Source organism: Sinocyclocheilus anshuiensis, unplaced genomic scaffold (assembly GCF_001515605.1).
Source record: "Sinocyclocheilus anshuiensis isolate Anshui unplaced genomic scaffold, SAMN03320099.WGS_v1.1 scaffold976, whole genome shotgun sequence".
NCBI classification, from domain to species: Eukaryota; Metazoa; Chordata; class Actinopteri; order Cypriniformes; family Cyprinidae; genus Sinocyclocheilus; species Sinocyclocheilus anshuiensis.
The window spans coordinates 1,288,958-1,307,833 of record NW_015552538.1 but is presented as its reverse complement, the minus strand read 5'-3'; the positions used below and the strand labels follow the sequence as shown (position 1 = coordinate 1,307,833).

The 18,876-nt window shown below is 37.5% G+C and overlaps 1 protein-coding gene across 1 annotated transcript; it reads left to right on the top strand.

The window, feature by feature from the left end:
- Positions 1–1,679: 1,679 nt before the first annotated feature.
- LOC107663926 (transcription termination factor 2-like) lies at positions 1,680–14,645 on the top strand. The gene is given in 24 exon segments (XM_016454335.1): positions 1,680–1,762; positions 1,969–2,080; positions 2,241–2,327; positions 2,972–3,041; positions 3,150–4,118; positions 4,269–4,389; positions 5,481–5,561; positions 5,564–5,659; positions 5,762–5,919; positions 6,291–6,372; positions 6,907–7,005; positions 7,314–7,464; positions 7,976–8,078; positions 8,211–8,395; positions 9,007–9,160; positions 9,356–9,447; positions 9,554–9,633; positions 10,808–10,944; positions 11,024–11,194; positions 12,975–13,027; positions 13,401–13,554; positions 13,707–13,789; positions 14,046–14,120; positions 14,346–14,645. Coding segments are annotated over 24 exon segments (3,486 nt in total). The 5' UTR covers positions 1,680–1,734; the 3' UTR covers positions 14,491–14,645.
- The last annotated feature ends 4,231 nt before the right edge of the window (positions 14,646–18,876 follow it).

Sequence of the window (18,876 nt, the reverse complement as noted above, 5' to 3'; positions counted from 1 at the left end):
CTTGAATTTGTTTCACTCTCATTGAGCACTCGTAGCATTATGGGTAGGGCTACAGTAGCTGCAATCCCACATAATCAATAATTAATTGACTAACATACACTTGGCTAAATTCTGTCAAACATTCTGTGACCAGCTCAAACTTCAGGGGACGTGTTTGGATTTAAAGAATCAGTTGTTGTTGTGCTGGCGCTCATGGTCCTGTAGTACAGTAGCTGTAAGCTAAACTGTGTTTTTGTACTTGTCATTTTCCTGGTCTTTCTGGGAGCATCTGACTCCCAAAGCAAAGTACAAACAGACTGTCTGCCTAAATACAACAATTTTGTCACTGTGTCATCACCAACAGTTTAGCTACACACAGAGAGTTCTGTTTATGTGTTTGTGTTGCCCTTGAGTACAGTCTCATGCTAGTAGACCAGTATTTAGTAGCTGTCAACAATATTTTGACAGTAAGTTATACAGCACAGAAAAAGTCAAAACATATCATATAATAACACTTAAAAGCCATATTCTAGATGCCACTCTGTGCATGTGTCTCTGTGTGTGGCTTTAGGAGTTAATAACTGCATTGCTGTTGGGTTTTCACTTCACTTTTACTCAACCTTGAGATGAGTAGCACTGTGTCCTTTTCATGATGCTAAGAAATATTACTGCTCCAGATGACATTTCACATAATTCAAAAAATCTTTCTTCGCAGAGCAGGCAGAGATGATAGCTACCTGACTGGTTAGAAGAATCCAGCTTCAGATGAAGCGTAAACTGAGCAGATGCTTTAATTTGTATTGTCAGCATGTGCTTTTTCATCTGAGCCGTTTATATACTCATGAGAATATGAGACTTCAGATACTTCATAGTTTATAGATAATAAAGAAATGCTGGCTTGAAAATTATAAATACTGTCTGGAGGACACATAGATAACTGCAGTAATGTTCTAATGAACTAGATAAACTGCCTAAAAAGATTAACAATTATGACATAAAACAAATAAAGCAAGTCTCTTCATGTTTTTTTTTTTTTTCAACAATTATAATGATAATATTTATTATGCTTTTAATGGTACTTAGAGGTGCAAATGGAATCACAATGCGATTCAGATTATTTAGTAATTTTGCACATAATAGCTAAACAAGCTGAAATTTTAGGAAAAGAATGTTACAAAATGGATAATGATGTAGCCTACTGATGAAGTCAAAGGTCTCAAATAGAAGGACTTCTGTGTGAAACGATTTTCTAAAGAAATCTGGATGAAGATACTTTTTTGGGGGTAGTGATTAACCAAGTTATACTGAATTTTGCTGAAGTTTCTTTGAAGCAAAATATGATTGGACACATTTTTATGGAAATCTTTCATCAAACGTATGATTTTCCTGTGACTCATGGTAAGTATGTCATGGTCAAGATCCTATGAATCATATTCAGAACAAAACATGTCCATTCATGTGCCCATGGCTCCACCTGCTGTATAGCTGAAGAGTTTGAAGAACATTTGGAATTGATATAACTTATTTGGTCAGTTTAGGGCAACGTACCTGTACAAAATTTACCATTGTAACAAAAGCTTCTACCAAAATACCATAGTTACTACCTTTATTGTTACTGATCTACAAATGTCAGTACAGTCGTTTCAATAAGGCATTTATTGGCTACAATGTAGATTACGTCATCAAAACCGCGACAGTGGCGGGTATTTGTGTCCATAAGCCGGTGATTTAAATGAAACAAGGCGCTGTCATAAGATGGAAAGAATTCTGTGTGAAACACACGGTAAGTATCATATTCTCGTTTATAACAGTGTAAAGGATCGCCATTGGGCAGTTTTACTCTGTGAGAATTTTGTGTTCAGGCTATGTAGCTCCAGCTGTACATGTAGGTAACTTAGCTGACGACTTCTGATGCATGAATGCGAAAGTACAGATTAAGTTTATTTTTGTTTAACAAGACAAAGGGCTAATTCGACTCGTGTTATTCAGCCAATTCATGCTTACTGAAGACTGGTGTAACGGAAGGACCGAATAAGGGCAAAAGTTTTTATATTTGCACTGCGCGTGATGCAACACCCTGCAACTTTGCACTGCCTACAGAGTGAGTGTACACACCGTTATATATGCATTATAATAATATAACTAATAATTCTAATTTTATTTTCACTATATTTATGGACACATTGGACACAGAATGAGTTTAAATCAAATGTGCATGAGCCAGTGTGTTGCCTTGATCTGAGTTTATGTATGCTTTTCAGGATCTCACCATCTCACTGCCTTCAGCATGAGGACTTCATGGTTGAACTTCAAACACTAATTTACAATGAAAAACAGGACAATTACAAGTAAGGGTTACACTGTATATCTACTGAGAGAATGAAAATTCATAGTGTTGGGAAGCACAGGTCCAGTAGAGACCAATATGAATAATAAATAACTATTACTCATGATATTAAAAATTTTAAGTGTCGTGGAGCAAGCAATGGTCTTGAAGTAAATGAAGCTCGAGAAGCAGAGTTCCAGATGTCAAAATAAGACTTTATTGTACAATACAACAAAGCCGAGATGACTTGTTTGTGTTGCACCTGTACCTGTACCTCTCATACTGTGGAAATCACCCAAAGTTCATTGGTTCATTTAAGTTCCCTGGTACAATCCAATGGAAAGCATTGGTACTGCCCAATGAAGGGCACCTAAAACTCAGTCTGTATTAAGATATCTTGTATTGGAATAATCATCCTATTGATCAGTCTGTTGATTACTTGTATAACCATACATCATATTTTTGAGTAAATTAACACAATATATTGAAGTGTCATAATGTAGGTTGTTCTAAGGTTAGTAAGAAATTCAGAAGGACACTTTTCTGAACATGTATACATTTTTCTAGGCACAATCCTTGTAATTGACTATTAGATGGAACAATGAAAGGTAAAGAGGAAAGGATTCTAAATCCATGCCATTAATACTTTATTTCTTTCATAATCAGGTTGTTTTATCGCTGTATGCTTGGAAAATCTGAAGGACAGAAGTGGTGTGGTTGTGTTCCGTGGAGAGAGGTACAAATGTATTATTTAAAATTATATTAACATTCAAAAAAAAGTTTTTAGAATTTTTTAAAATTATGAATTTATTTCTTGCAACAATTCACTACGACCTTCTTGCAGAAAGACCCTGAGAAAAGGACTGAGTTGTCAGAGAAAGATCTTCAATCCTCAAGCCTCACTCCTGTCAGAAACCCTTTCAAAGTCAAGACAAAACAGGACAAATCTTCAGAACGCAAGAGGGATCCAGATGCTGAAAAGGATAGGGGAGAGATCAATGGTGATAAACGTGTGAACGGTAAAGATCAAGGTAGTGCTAAAAAGAAAGAAGAGCGTTCCAAGACAACAGAGATAGAGGAGAATAACAAGAATGGGTCAGATGGTCAAAGGGGGTTGGGCCGAGAGGGGAAAGACTCAGAGTCTTGGAGGAACAAGAAACTTCCCGCTGGGATGAAGATAAAGAAGAGAGTGTCTGATGATGAGAGGCTGAGGAGCACGGCAGAGGACGGGGCATGTCCTGAGAGTCCAAACACTGTGAAAGAAAGTATTCAAGGAACGAGTGAATCCGAGACCAGCCTCAAACACCAGCAGAAGAAGAAACCTACAAAGACAGGCGGCTCTGCACAAAGCCCTTCAAAGAGCTCATCTCGATGTGACAAGAAAGCTTCAGTAGAGAATGAAACAAAGGATGACCACTCAAACAAGCAAAGCACTGCTAATTCAAAATCAGTTAAAGATAAAACTCAAAGCCTGCAGAGCAAGAGCAGCTCACCCTCATGCTCCACATCACAGGATGTGCCAGTTTCTGAAAAACCCACAGCATTTAATGTTCAGAAGACAGTACCAAACCAGAGTCAGGCAAAGGACCAGAAAGGCATAGCACGGTTCGGTGAGTGGAGCGATGAGGAGGATGATGTTCAGCTGGTGTCGGTATAGCCTCCCACCCAGCAGAGTGATCCGACTCCAGCTGCACCTGTTCAGAAAACACTCGCCTCTTATCCTGGTTTCCAGCCTGCTTCTAAAGTCCAGGGTCGGTCTGAGGACCCCAGGGCCCTCCACAGCCATCTCACAGCCCAGCTCAAGCAGAAGAAGGTTACTCATCCTTTACTGTTTTCTTGTTAGTTACAGTTAATATTATGTGAGAGTTATAATAATAGTTATATTACAAATTTGATTCAGCTGGTTATGCTTAAGAGTTAACACTCACTTTTTGTTCCTCTGTATGTGCTTTATCTTTCCTAGGCCACTCTTTCAGTGGTGAACGTGTCAGCTCTGCCAGATAAAGGGGAGCGTTTGAAGAGTCAGGTGAAGGAGCTGGAAGAGGCTCTGGAGTCTCTGAGTCTGACCACAGCTTCTCTGTCTGGTGAGACTCGCTTTATTTTTGGGTCGAGATCAGCATACATGAATTTATACATTGAATGTCTCTCTTCTATTATGAGTATGTTTTTATTTGCCAAATTCAAATTTATAAGGTGGCATAAACTACTGTTCAAATGTTTGGAGTAGGTAAGTTTTGTTTTAAAGAAATTGTTACTTTCATTCAGTAAAGATGCATTCAATTAATAAAAAGTGACAGACATCTATAATGTTCCAAAATATTTCCATTTAAAATAAATTTTTTTTTTTTTTTTTCAAATTTTATGTTCATCCAAGAATCCTGAAAAAAAAACACACATGGTTTTCACAAAAAAATTAAGCAGCACAACCGTTTTTAACATCGATAATAATAAGAAATGTTTCTTGAGCAGCAAATCAGCATATTAGAATGTTTTCTTGGGGGTTATGTGATTCTGAAGACTAGAATAATGGCTGCTAAAAATTCAGCTTTGCCATCACAAGAATTAAAATATATTCAAATATAAAACAGTTATTTAAACTTGAATTATATTTCACAATATTGCTCTATTTTTGTGATCAAATAAATGCAGCTTTGGTGAGCACAAGACACTTCTTTAAAACACAAATAAAAAAATCTCACTGTCCCCAATCAATGTGTAAAAGTATAAATATTAGGGTGATACAAAAGCCTCGTTATCAGGATGACATTTTTGAAAAGAAAACCTTGAGTGATTTAGCATAATCTTTTATTATTATTTGTTAGACAAAAATCATTTTAACAAAATTACGGTTTATCAATATTTGAAAAACTCTGCAAAACCATGTGCCCTATCTAACTTGTAGAAAAAAAGAACATAAAACAGGAAACAATGTTATAGTGAGGACCCCTACAGATACTAATGACTTTGTCAATATCAGTAAGTTTTTTTAGGTCATTAGATAATTTGGCCTTTTTCATGACAAGTCAAGGTTTGTTCAGGTTGTAAAATGCTCCCTAAAAACATAATGATGCTTATTGTATTAATAATTCATAATTCAGCTTGATAAACTTAATACCCTCATACTGAGGAAATTATTGAAGAAATTTAAATGAATCATCTCACTATTTAAATATAGAGTCTCAAGATAAAGACAAATCAGAGGCAGAACATAAAGCAGCACACAGCCATTCCAATCCATTCAGTCATCCTGGAGGCACATCCTCCTGCCCCCAGCTCCGGCTCCCTTGTGGAAGGAATCCTCTGGTAGCTCTCTGGGTCTGAACCTGAGCCAAGGCTACTCCCAGATGTTTGGAGGTATAGTGTTTCATCTCATTCTTCTCCTACAAATTGGTGCTTTCTGTGCCCATTTCATTAGTAAGTGTATTGATGTACTGATTTGGCTGGTTGTCTCTGCAGTGAATCCTCAGAGCCAGGCTTTCTATGGTGGCAGGATGACTGAGAACAGACTGCTGGCTGTCCGCAATGGCACAACTGAGGCCATCGACCATCTGCACGACTCGCTGGAGTCCTGCCCTACAGAAGACACAGAGGCACCGGATCCCAAAGGAATCAAAGTAAGTCAGTTCATGCTATTAACAGAATTATTTTGTTAATCACTTTCATTATTGAAATGTTTAATAGGGAACTAAATGACCAACTTTAAAGTTGTATACACATAATGCCATCAAAAGCAAAATACTGATGATCTTAATAATATTGGTGAGTATATGGTATATATTGTCCCCATTTTTAAAGTGTTTGAAACTTTTTTGGGAAACAGCTTTAAGAGAGATGAGCATGATTTGTAAGTTTTACATTTTTGTGCAATTATTGTAATGGTTAAATAACAGTTTTAGTTAGTAAGATAGTATAAACTGTAAAAGTCACTTCACATCGTTAATATCATTATAACTATAACTGTGTCATGATGATCTTGCTTCACAAGGTAGAGCTGTTGCCTCATCAGAGGAGAGCTCTGGCCTGGCTGCTGTGGAGAGAGACACAGAAACCATGTGGAGGAATTTTGGGTAGTACTCAGTACTATTATCAGATGAATTGATGTTTTTAATTTAACATACATAATCCCTGACAGGATGATCAGGACCACATTGTGACGCAGAGGTGTTTTATATCACCCTGTGAGAGATTTGCAATGTTAATCTCACCTGTTACATGGATGATTGCCAAATAAAAGAGTGGACAATAAATCTTGATTTTAGTTTTTTTGTTAAATGGAAAAAAGTGATATGAGAGAAATGCAACCAACTGAGCTATGTAGAAAAATGTTTGCCTGAGTTTATGGTGTAACGGTAATTGCCTGAGCTATGTAATAATCAATTATAATGCAGGAAAAGTCCTGAAGCCTATTGTTAAACTACATCTGATTCAGTTCACTCTCCACTATGAAATTAAAAGTCTACACACGTTTCACATTTACGGGGTTTTTAGAGACAGAAGTTGTCGTAATGGGGAGAATTTATAACAGCAAATGAGGGAAAAAATGAAAACAAAAAAACTGGAATTTCGATGTTGAAATTTATTTTTATTCATTATTTTTTAAGCTGATGACATGGGCCTGGGAAAGACCCTCACAATGATCTCCCTCATTCTGTCTCAGAAGAAGAAGGATGAAAAACTGGAGGAATGGATGTCAAAAAATGGTATCATCACTGATTAATAGCTCGCATCTTAGATCTTCAATCTGTCTGTGTATGTTTGTGTTTTTTATCTGATTAGATCTTTCTGCCGTGTCTGCTGTCCTCAAGGCTGTTGCATACTCTAACAGATTCAAGATTGTATGTGTCATAATTAGGGCTGCACGATAAATCGCATGCGATATTTAATGCGCATCTTGTCAGAAAGCCGGTTCTGTAATCAGCGGTAAATCTACCCGGCTCTACTGATAAGATGCGCGTTAAATATCGCATGCGATTTATCGTGCAGCCCTAGTCATAATTATCATCCTCAGATTCAACCATAGTGACTTCTCAGGGGACATTGATAATCTGTCCTGCTTCTCTGGTGCATCACTGGAAGAAAGAGATTGACAAGCGTGTGAAGAGTAGCCGCCTCAGTGTTTATTTGTACCATGGCCCCAACCGACAGAGGAGTTCAAGCGTGTAGGCCACACACTTACATACACACCAACAACAGACAGATCATACACGCATGTATCTGTGAAGCATTTAGCAAAACACACATTGTCTATACATATATGTAGTGCTATACATTTAGTGGTGCCAGAAATTACTTGGACACTTCAGTTGCGCTTAAAATTGCTATTACGTTAAATACAAAATATCAAACCATGTGACATGATTTTGTCTGACCGTCCATCCATCTACCTGGTCCCAAATGTATTTTTAATGGATCTGTGAAGTTAGCTCCTTTCAAGGTTTTACTACATTTATTTGAAAACAAAGATAACTTAGTTATTAGTTGTTTGATATTTTTTCATAATGCAGAGGCATTCATACGTTTGTAAATGTCTAAATACTTTTTAAGGTCACTACATAATTGTTGCAATTGTTCACATAGATTTGTTTTGTCTTTTTGTGTCTTTCACTTTTTCTTTTGCTTGTCATCTTGTTTAATCTCTCATCCTCTCTTTCCAGTCTGTGTCTCCACCAGCCTTGCTGAGCATGATGTGATCACCACATACAGTCTGGTCTCTAAGGAGATCCCAGTGCAGAAGGAGGATGCAGAGAAACCCTCTAAGGACTCTGATCATGTGGTATGAATAGTGATCTCAACATCTTAATGATTCATTTAATTAGCTGAGATGTTGTTTGAGGGCTTGGTCATGTTTTGTTGTCTGAGCACCACTTAGAGGTTGTTTTGAGAAGTTATTTTCTTCTTGTCTTAGGCCACAGACCTGCCTCCTCTGTTACGTGTTGCCTGGGCCCGTGTGATTCTTGATGAAGCTCACAACATTAAGAACCCTAAAGTCCAGTCGTCTATGGCAGTGTATAAGCTGCGGGCCCGATCCCGCTGGGCTGTTACTGGAACCCCCATTCAGAACAACCTGCTGGATATGTATTCACTGCTCAAGTATGTGTGGGCAAAAAGCATTTTTGGCATTGAAATCCATTTTGTTTTTGTGTAGCCTGGAGAGCAAAAAAACATGCCTTTTGATGTATACAATCCTTATCTAAACCACACATGATGTTTGAAATCCAATTAATATCTGATTTTTTGGGGGATGTTTTTTTAAGTGCTCTATTGTTCGATCTGAGGAACTCAATTTGTCTCAGTCTGAACAGGCATATTTGATTTTAAGTGTTTTCCATAGGTCAGGACACAACATGAATGTAAGGCCACACACTGCTCAGTAGTGTCTACAGCTGTCTGAATACAATAAATTTCACTCTTTCCTGACATGGCAATGTGACATGTAGAAAATGGTGCATGGTTTTGGGCACAACATGCACAATGAGAGTAATGTGTAAAATGTCTCGGACTTCAAATACATGTGGAAGCTACATGCATTTCATATTAAGATGTATCATAGTTTAGATGAACTGCATTTATGCCATCATTCCAGTATCTGTTGTCTTGAAAAGTTCAACAATTTGCAGCACAAAGCTGTAACAACTCGACACACTTAATGCCATAGTGTTTTATGTATTTGAACTGCTGTTGTTTTTGCACATGCTCTGCAGGTTTCTGAGATGCTCTCCGTTTGATGAGTATAAGCTGTGGAAGGCTCAGGTGGATAATGGCTCAAAGAGAGGTGGAGAGAGACTGAACATCCTCACCAGAGCTCTGATGCTTCGCAGGACCAAAGATCAGCTAGATGCTACTGGAAAACCACTGGTACACACACAAACTCAGTGTGTATTTCCCATAGCTTTGAAGTGATTGAAAAGCTGGAAATATCAGGGATATTTTAATCTGTGGCTTCCAGGTCTGGAATTAATATGGAAGTTAGCCGCAATCACAAATGACATTAATTCATGGAAATTTATTGTTAACCTGAGGAATCCTGAAACGTTTGTGCTTCTGTTTCAGGTGTCTCTGCCTGATCGGACCTGTGAGGTTCACAGGTTGAAGCTCTCTGAAGATGAACAAGCTGTATATGATGTTGTGTTTGCACAATCCAGGTATATCATCTCACTGAACATCCATCTATTTGCATATTCAGTACTTTCCATTTCTTGATGTTTTGCATACCATGGTGTGATTGTCTTGTTTTTTTTTTCTCCCCAGGTCCACACTGCAGAACTATCTTAAGAGACATGAGGAAGGAAACACTAAAAAGGGGGACAGTAGTAATCCTTTTGAGAAAGGTAAGCAGTCTCTGTCACATACTGTAAGCAAAGGATTGAGTTATTTACAGTTAATGAGCATTTGATAGCATTCTATTTTTCTAAATTAAGCTAGTCTCACACTTTCAGTCTTAAGTTTCAGTTGTATGTTCTAAAAGTGAGTGTTTTAATGCTGTGAGGATTAACCACTGAATCTCTGTGTGGACTTGCAGCCTCTGCCTCCTCCTCCTTTTTTCTTTGGTTCAGTACAATAGCCTGTGTTTACTGAATGTAAATCATTTTCTCACTAAATCCAACATGTGCTCCCAGTGTACATAAACCTGTTATGGCAAGCCCCAAAGGGTCAAATGTACTTCACATATTCATTAAATCCTTCACTAAGCCCAAAATGTGCCAAGAAAATATACCCCACACACCATTACATCACTGCCACCAGCCTGAACCATTGATACAAGGCATAGATCCATGAATTCTCATCAGACCAGGCAACCATGTCCTAATTTGGTGAGCCCATGCTAATTGTAACCTTAGTTTCCTGTTCTCGGCTGATAGCACCTGGTGTGGTCTTCTGCTGCTATATCTGCTTTAAAGTTCAATGTGTTGTGCATTCATGCTCTTCGGTGTACATCAGTTGTAACAATTTGTTATTTGAGGTAGTGTTGCCTTTCTATCAGCTCAAACCAGTCTGGCCATTCTCCTCTGACTTCTGGCATTAACAAGTAATTTTCGCCCACAGAACTGCCACTCCCTGGATATTTTCTTCTTTTTTTTCCGGCCCATTCTCTGTAAACCGTAGAGGTGGTTGTGTGTGAAAACCCCAGTAGATCAGCAGTTTCTGAACTACTCTGATCAGTTCAACAAACTTGCCATATTCAAAGTCACTTAAATTGCCTTTCTTCCCCATTCTGATGAGAGAGATCCATGAACTGAACTGAGTGTGTCAGATAAGACAAACATAGAAAATGTGCAGAGCAGTGGGTCCCCAGTACTGGAATTGAGAACCACTGGGCTAGACCATGCCTTTTAACAAAGCTCAGTCCAACCTTTGTGTGGCCCCAAGTCTGCATTCTTTGAAGGATGCAGCCTTCAAATTTGCCCAATAAAGTGGCCAGTGAGTGTAGTTCAGGACTTGTGTGGGAATGTTAATTTACCAATAAAGGGAAAGAAGGTAATTGAGAGCTTGTTTGTGTCTCAGTTGCACGAGAGTTCGGGATGTCTCAGCAGGAACCGCTGTCTTCCTCTCAGCAGCCTCAGGCCTCCAACACCATCCACATCCTTTCACTGCTGCTGCGTCTCAGGCAGTGCTGCTGTCACCCGTCTCTGCTCAAGAAGGTGACATTCCCTCTCTGTGTCACACACTCTTATTACACACTTTCACGTACTGACACACTATGTATGTGTATTTTTCCAGACTCTGGATCAGTCTGAGCTGCAGGGGGATGGTGTAGCTCTGTCTCTAGAAGAGCAGCTGTGTGCTCTATCTCTGTCTGAGCACTCAGACTCTGACCCTAAAGACACTGTGTCCCTCAACGGCAGCCGCTTCTCCTCTGAGCTCTTCCAGGACACTCGTGAAAGCACTAAGGTGAACATCCTCTCCTGCACCCTGACGTATCCTTTTTTTCCCCTCCAGTATCCACCTTTTTCCTATGCCCCATGATGCTTTGAGCAAATTAACTGAGTAACTTCCAGGGAAGAGACCATTTCAGAAGAGAAGAAAGCTGCTTCAATACAATGAAATTAGGGCTGTGAATCTTTGGGTAGACTTCGATTCGATTCACAATTCATAGGTTTTCAGTTCGATTCAAGAACGATTTTTGCTAATTCACAACGATTCGATTCGATTCACAATTAATTTCGATTCGATTCACAATTAAATTCGATTAGATTCAATTAACGATTCGATTCTGCATTCTTTAAGTGCATTCACAGGATTATTTCAATGCTTCCCCTAAATTCTTTAAATGCTTAGTCAGGGGGCAAATTACACAGCAGCCTTTATGGTTAGAGAACTATAGGTTAGAGAAAAAAAACACACTTTTGTCCATTGTTAGATGATAGTTTAATGATGCTATGGCATGACATGGCATATGTAGAAATTTATGTAAGCTAAGATTTTAAAAAAGAGCTTTAAAAGATTATTTAAATGCTTCCCCTAAATTCTTTAAATGCTTAGTCAGGGGGCAAATTACACAGCAGCCTTTATGGTTAGAGAACTATAGGTTAGAGAAAAAAAACACACTTTTGTCCATTGTTAGATGATATTATTATTATTATTATTATTATTATTATTTATTTTTATTTTTTTTTACAAAGAATAATTTTCTTATATCTTATATCTTAATTTGCTATAAGAAATCAAATACACTGCTGGAGAATAATCAATCATTTGTAATCTATAATTTTTTTCCTAATGGCAATTGTATGATTGTTTTATATACTACAAACAATTATTCAAATTTTCTGCACAAAATAAGGTAGAAAATATACTATCATTTCTGTACTGTTATAAATGATATGTCCATTAGCACTGCATCATTCATAAATTTTATGTGTTTATTATGTTAACGTTTCAGTTCATTCTGCTTTTTATTCAGCTTAGCTGCAGATATAGCCTGGCACGTCTTAAGTTCTATGAGCGCGAGATCACTTCTCGTTCATTGCGAAAACTTAATCTCATTTTCATAAAATAAAATACTATAGTAGCTATTTAACTTTTCCTCTCCATCGGCGAATGATGATTCTGAAAGAAAACGCGCCGGATGTCTATTTGCTATAGCAACGAACGCTACTTTCATGCATCTGATTATCAGATAAACCTCGCGCTCTTATTTCAAAGTTGTTGTTAATGTTGTGGTTATTTTAACAGTTTCCTTTGTACATTTGGTTTAACGACATTGTTAAAACACATTTATCATTCAATGGAACTGCGTATGCTTTAGACACTTACATTTTTGATCTGTCCATGCAATAAATGCGCAGCCTTCTACTGCTCAGGTAATGTCGTCGGTATGACCGAGAGCCATTGAAAAACTACAGAAAAGTAAAACTACTTCACTTTAGCATTACTGGCCACGAGTACTAAGGAGAGATCACACATCAGCTGCTCAAAAAATGTGTCCGTGAGACGAACGGAGCGCGAGCGCAATCCTGTGACCGATGCATCGAGAAAACGAGTGAATTGTTACACCCCTAAATGAAATGCAAAGAAAACACGAACAAAATCAGGATGAATGGAACACAGCTATTTAAAGTTATTGGTTTCAGTCATTTTCAATGGAAGTTCCCTAAACCGAAGTGTCACCCATTCTTTTTTTCTCTTTGTGATGTTATTTATTTTCTTATTATTTACTTATTTATTTCAGATTTCAGCCATTCTGACAGAATTGAGAGAAATTAGAAAGAAAGATCAAAAAAGGTATGTCAACTGGAGTTTCAGTTTAGGTAAACAATAAAACCTTTACAAATTTTTGGATCTCCATCTGGGTCTTATCATCAGTATATCCACATGGAAGCCTAAACAATGTGTCTTTATTATGTACATGGAGTTTAGGGGGGGTGGGGGCATTTTGGTTCTGTCATAAACCTATGATAGTAAATGTAAATTTTCCACTGAGGTAAAAGTCATTAGAAGACATGTTGCAACATGCTTTTCTCACTATGTCTTTGTTTTTTAATCTCATTAAACAGTCAGACTGTTATTATTTCAGTCTGACTTCAACCATGTACTATATTGAGATTCCCAAAACCAGTTTGTAATTTTTGCAATTTGTCAATTTTGAACCCCGCAGTGTGATTGTGTCTCAGTGGACCAGCATGCTGCATATTGTTGCTGTTCACTTGGAGAAAATGGGGCTAAAGTTTGCAGTAATTGATGGCACTGTCAATCCCAAACGCAGAATGGACCTAGTGGAGGAGTTCAATACTAACCCTAAAGGACCACAGGTATATGGCATATTCCTTCACATTGACATCACAGCAGGTCTGACTTTTCATTTATTGTATGATTTGTTGAACATCTGTAATTTCACTGACTGCTAATGTGGTTTGTTTGTTAGGAATTAGGAAGATGTTCATTGTTGGCCTTGATATTACAGGTGATGCTGGTGTCTCTGTGTGCTGGAGGTGTGGGAATCAATCTGATTGGAGGGAATCATCTGTTTCTCATTGACATGCACTGGTGAGCCACTTCACAGGTTCTTAAGAAGTTTTAATGAATATGTATAAATAAAAATTTCAGTGTTACACAGAAGGTCTTTATACGAGTAATTCCAGTCTTTCGTTTGAATGCTTGAATGCTTGTTACACCATCAGTCTAAAGACTATTTTATAAAACACAAACAATAACTGCTTTGGTTCACACTGCAAACTGATTTGCAAGTGGATTGCTTCAGAGAGACTATGGACGTGTGTAAGAACTGGGCCTTGATTCACAGGAATCCAGCACTAGAGGACCAGGCCTGTGATCGGATCTATAGGGTGGGACAATCCCGGGATGTTACAATTCACAGGTGAGGATTTGATGTTGCTTGTATTCAGTTATAGACAGACAGTTACACAGTCAATTAGTGGTCCTTAATGACAGGAAAAGACAGCTTCATGAATGAGCAAAAAAAAAAAAGTTCTGTAAAGATTTTGAGGTAATATGGCATGTGGCATATTTTCCTATCAAGCAAAGAAACATTAGCAACAGTCAGATTGATTGCATGGTGTCATTTGTGTCAATCTCCCCACAGGTTTGTGTGTGACGGTACAGTGGAAGACAAGATCTCTTCACTACAGGAGAAGAAGAAGGTGCTGGCTCAGAAAGTCTTGTCTGGAACTGGATCATCATTTACTAAACTGTCTCTGGCAGATCTCAGGGTCATCTTCGCTGTGTGATATACATTTTATTTCATAAAACTAATATTAAACTACAAAACATAATTGTATCTACTTTTGTTGTTGTCTCGAATCCTGTATTGTATTTCTAGGACAATATCATGAAATCAAAGACTTTATATTCAAATGGTTCATGTTTAATTTGAATAAATTTAAAGGATGTCACTATGTAATTGTCATGAAATATTTTTTTCATCTCAGTTCCTTGCTAAACTTGATTTTAACATGAGCACACTCACCTTCTAGAGGTTACACAAACAAAGCTAGACAACAGACAATGGGAACATGAGGGCTATTTATAGTTTTCAGTCACATGACTGGCTCAAACACCTGGAGGACAAAACATCCATAGAACTGCAGCACAAGCCTGTAAGTTTTTCCTCTGATTCCAAGCCATATATATTTAGATCACCTCTCAGAAGAAGAAAGAAAAGATATGTGAACAAAATGCAAGTTTTGTTCATTTGCAATCCATAACAGGGTTCCCACGGGTCCTTAAAAAGTCTTAAATTGTACAAGAAAGTCTTAATTATGATTTCAAGAGGTCTTAAATTTGGGTACGGACCAGAATTGCGATACAGTTTACTGTGACGATTAAACTTCAAAAGGCTATGATATGATTTCATTAAATAAACATGAGTGCTGCAAGTTTCAAAGTCCAGTGCTGCACTGCTTTGTGTACTGCCGTTACCGAGGAAACAGTTATAGGTCTGCAGTTCAAAAGCGCCTCCTGCTGGGAGAGAATGAATGTGCATTTTCAATAAGGCTGCTGTTGTTGTGAGTAGGGTATTCCTGCAATACCGGAGGCTGTAGTTTCCAGAAGTGTGTAACTACAGCCTGGAGATCTCCAAATGGGGGTGGGAGCTCTAAAATAGGGCGTGGCTTCCTCTCATTGACAGACAGGCACATGACACTCATGCGCAATTTTTCTCCCAATCCACTTCAGCGCAAACTCCGCCCCACAGCTGATTCTAAAGATTTTATTGGTTGAGTCAATCACAGTGTTGATTTCCTACACTATGCTACAAAAAAATGCTAACCCCTAAACCTACCCCACACCTGACCCTAACCAACCAGTGAAACTGACTGCACAGTGGGATTGGCGCTGAATAGCGTGGTAAAGAAAGTTGCAGTTCAGAAGATATATAAATATATAAATGCATCATTCATTCATTCAGTTAACAAGATTATGCGATATAAGATCGCCTGGCCGTTCCGTAACTCCCCAACCGGACCTCACCGGACAATGGCACCTTTTTAGTTATACCCATCATCACTACCCCCTCCTACCCTGCGAGTTTTGTGCCCCGGGACGCCCCCGTTGCTTAAAACAAAGCGATAGAGTAAAATCTTTCCCCTGCGCTGGGACGGCTCGCAGGAGAGCTCGTGGGTGATTCCCTTTTATATCATGAAGCAGAGGTTCAAACTCCGGTCCGAACACCACTGGCCACGAGCGTTGGGCTTTTTGAGATGCACCTGTAGATGTAGTCACTAGTTCTGTCCTACTTGTTTACCTCACTATGACTAGGCAGAGAAAGTTTCAGAATACTGAAGAACTGTTGTTAATGTGTCAGTGTGTGTGATAGTTTACCCATAAATTGTCAAATGGTCCAGAAGACAATCTTTGACACCCTCCACAAAGAGGGTAAGTCACAGAAGGTCATTATTGAAACGGGGTGGCACAGAGTGCTGTATCAAAGCATATTAAATGCAAAGTTGACTGGAAGGAAGAAATTGGGTAGGAAAAAAAGCACAAGCAACAGGGATGACCGCAAGCTTGAGAATACTGTCAAGCAAAGCTGATTCAAACACTTGGGAGAGCTTCATAAGGGGTGGACTGAAGCTGGAGTCTTCCGGAAACGTCTTCAGGAAAAGGGTTACCAAGCCACTTCTGAAACAGAAACAACGTCAGAAGCATCTTACCTGGGCTAAGGTGAAAAAGAACTGGACTGTTGCTCAGTGGTCCAAAGTCCTCTTTTCAGATAAAAGTAAATCTAGCATTTCATTTGGAAATCAAGGTCTGGAGTCTGGAGGAAGACTGGAGAGGCACAGAATTCAAGCTGCTTGAAGTCCAGTGTGAAGTTTCTGAAGTCAGTGATGATTTGGGGTGCCGTGACGTCTGCTGGTGTTGGTCCATTGTGTTTTATCAAGTCTAAAGTCAATGCAGCCGTCTACCAGGAGATTTTGGCACACTTTATGCTTTCATCTGCTGACAAGCTTTATGGAGATGCTGATTTCCTTTTCCAGCAGAACTTAGCACCTGCCCACAGTGCCAAAACCACTTCCAAGTGGTTTGCTGACCATGATATTACTGTGCTTGATTGGCCAGCCAACATGCCTGACCTGAACCCCATATGGAATCTATGGGATATTTTCAAGAGAAAGATGAGAAACAGTCGATCCAACAATCCAGACGAGCTGAAGGCTCAATAGTGCCTCAGCAGTGCCACAGGCTGATCGCTTCCATGCCACGCCTCACTGTCATTTGAGCTAAAGGAGCCCCGACCAAGAATTGAGTGCATAAATGAACAAACTTTAACTGTTTTTTCCAAAGCATTGTTAGATTGCCAGTGTTTCCTGTTATAGCAATGCAAAGATTTGATTTCAAAAACAGCATCATAACTATTAAAATGTATCTTATGATTTAAAATCTGTATTTAACCTCAGAAGGATCTCAAAGTAAGAAGAGGTGCTAAAATCTGATTTTGTGGTGGCTGTGCTTTAAAATTATATTATAATCTTAATTCAAGTGAAGTATTTTGAAAGTCTGACAGTAATCAGTGTTGAGGGGTACAACGGGGCTAAAGGTTGTAGATTTAAGTAGCAAATTAGAATTGCTTAAATGAATGCAAATATTTTGAGACAAAGGTCTTCTTAACAATTTTCAGTTTTGTTTAAGATAATTAAAGCAACAGTTTTTAAATAACGCAAGAATATGTAAAAGTATGTTATTTGGGGTAAAAAGCGCCCCTGCTGTCGTGGCTAAAAGGCACAGTAATTAACATGATAATTAATAGATGGCTGACTTTTCCATTTGTTGACATGACATGGTTAGCTTCAGATGATTAATATAATATATTATGTTGGGTGTCCATATTAGAGATAATCACCATGTTTAGAATGAAACCATCATATTTAAAAACATGATATTAATCATATCATATAATAAAATATAATTTGTTGTTACTGCTGTAAATATATATTAAATTATTATTGGATTTCCTTCAATGCTTTCAGAATTTTTCCTTATTAAAATTATTTTGTTTCTGTATTTTAAAAATATATTTTTTATATTAACATATTTTAATGACAGTATATTTATTGAACAAAAATTAATTATTTTATTTTTCAAAATAAGCAGAAAATAGTACAAAAAATTATAAAGTGATTGTTTTGAACTAGTATTAACTTAGACTTTATTAAAAAAAAAAAAAAACATTTTAGCTGAAGTATTTGTATCAATACCATGTGCCTTTTACCCCGTGTGTGGGGTAAAAGGCCCCCCTTGCCACCTCATACATTAATAAGATTTTTAAACAAAATAGACAACTTGAATGATTTATTTTCACACAAAATCTGTTGCTCCATTAATGTTCAGTACAAACTTATATATTTTTTCTGCAATTATACATTTTAGGCGCAGTGAATGGCACATTTTTCTTAAGGTGTGCCTTTAGCCCCATTGTACCCTACTACTGTAAGGTTAACCTGCCTGCTTTAAATGTTTCAAAATGATTGACAGTTGAAAACATTAATTAGAAATGTAGAAAACGAATCAAAAAGTAATAAAATGTAATTAGTTACATTACTTTAATAAAGTAATTGAAATAGTTACACTACTTATTACATTTAAAATAGGGTAACTTGTAATCTGTAACCTATTACATTTCCAAAGTATCCTTCCAAACACTGGTAATGTTTTTAAATAAGTCTCTTATGCACACCAAGGCTGCATTTATTTGATAAAAAAATAAAGTAAAAACAATTTTTTAATTTATTCCTGTGATGGCAAAGGTGAATTTATCTGAATTTTCAGCTCTAGAATTTATTTTATTTACAGAAAACAAAAATAATTGATATTACACATACTCCGTGTCAAAAGCTATAAAACTTAGTGTTGCAATAACCCTGGTCATTTTGCTTCTCTGAATGAGGATTTGCATAATATTATTATCCTTGGATTATTATCCTTGTTTTAACTTGCTAAGTAAACTTCGATGGTAAATATCATATATTATGTTGGGTGTCCATATTAGAGATAATCACCATGTTTAGAATGAAACCATCATATTTAAAAACATGATATTAATCATATCATATAATAAAATATAATTTGTTGTTACTGCTGTAAATATATATTAAATTATTATTGGATTTCCTTCAATG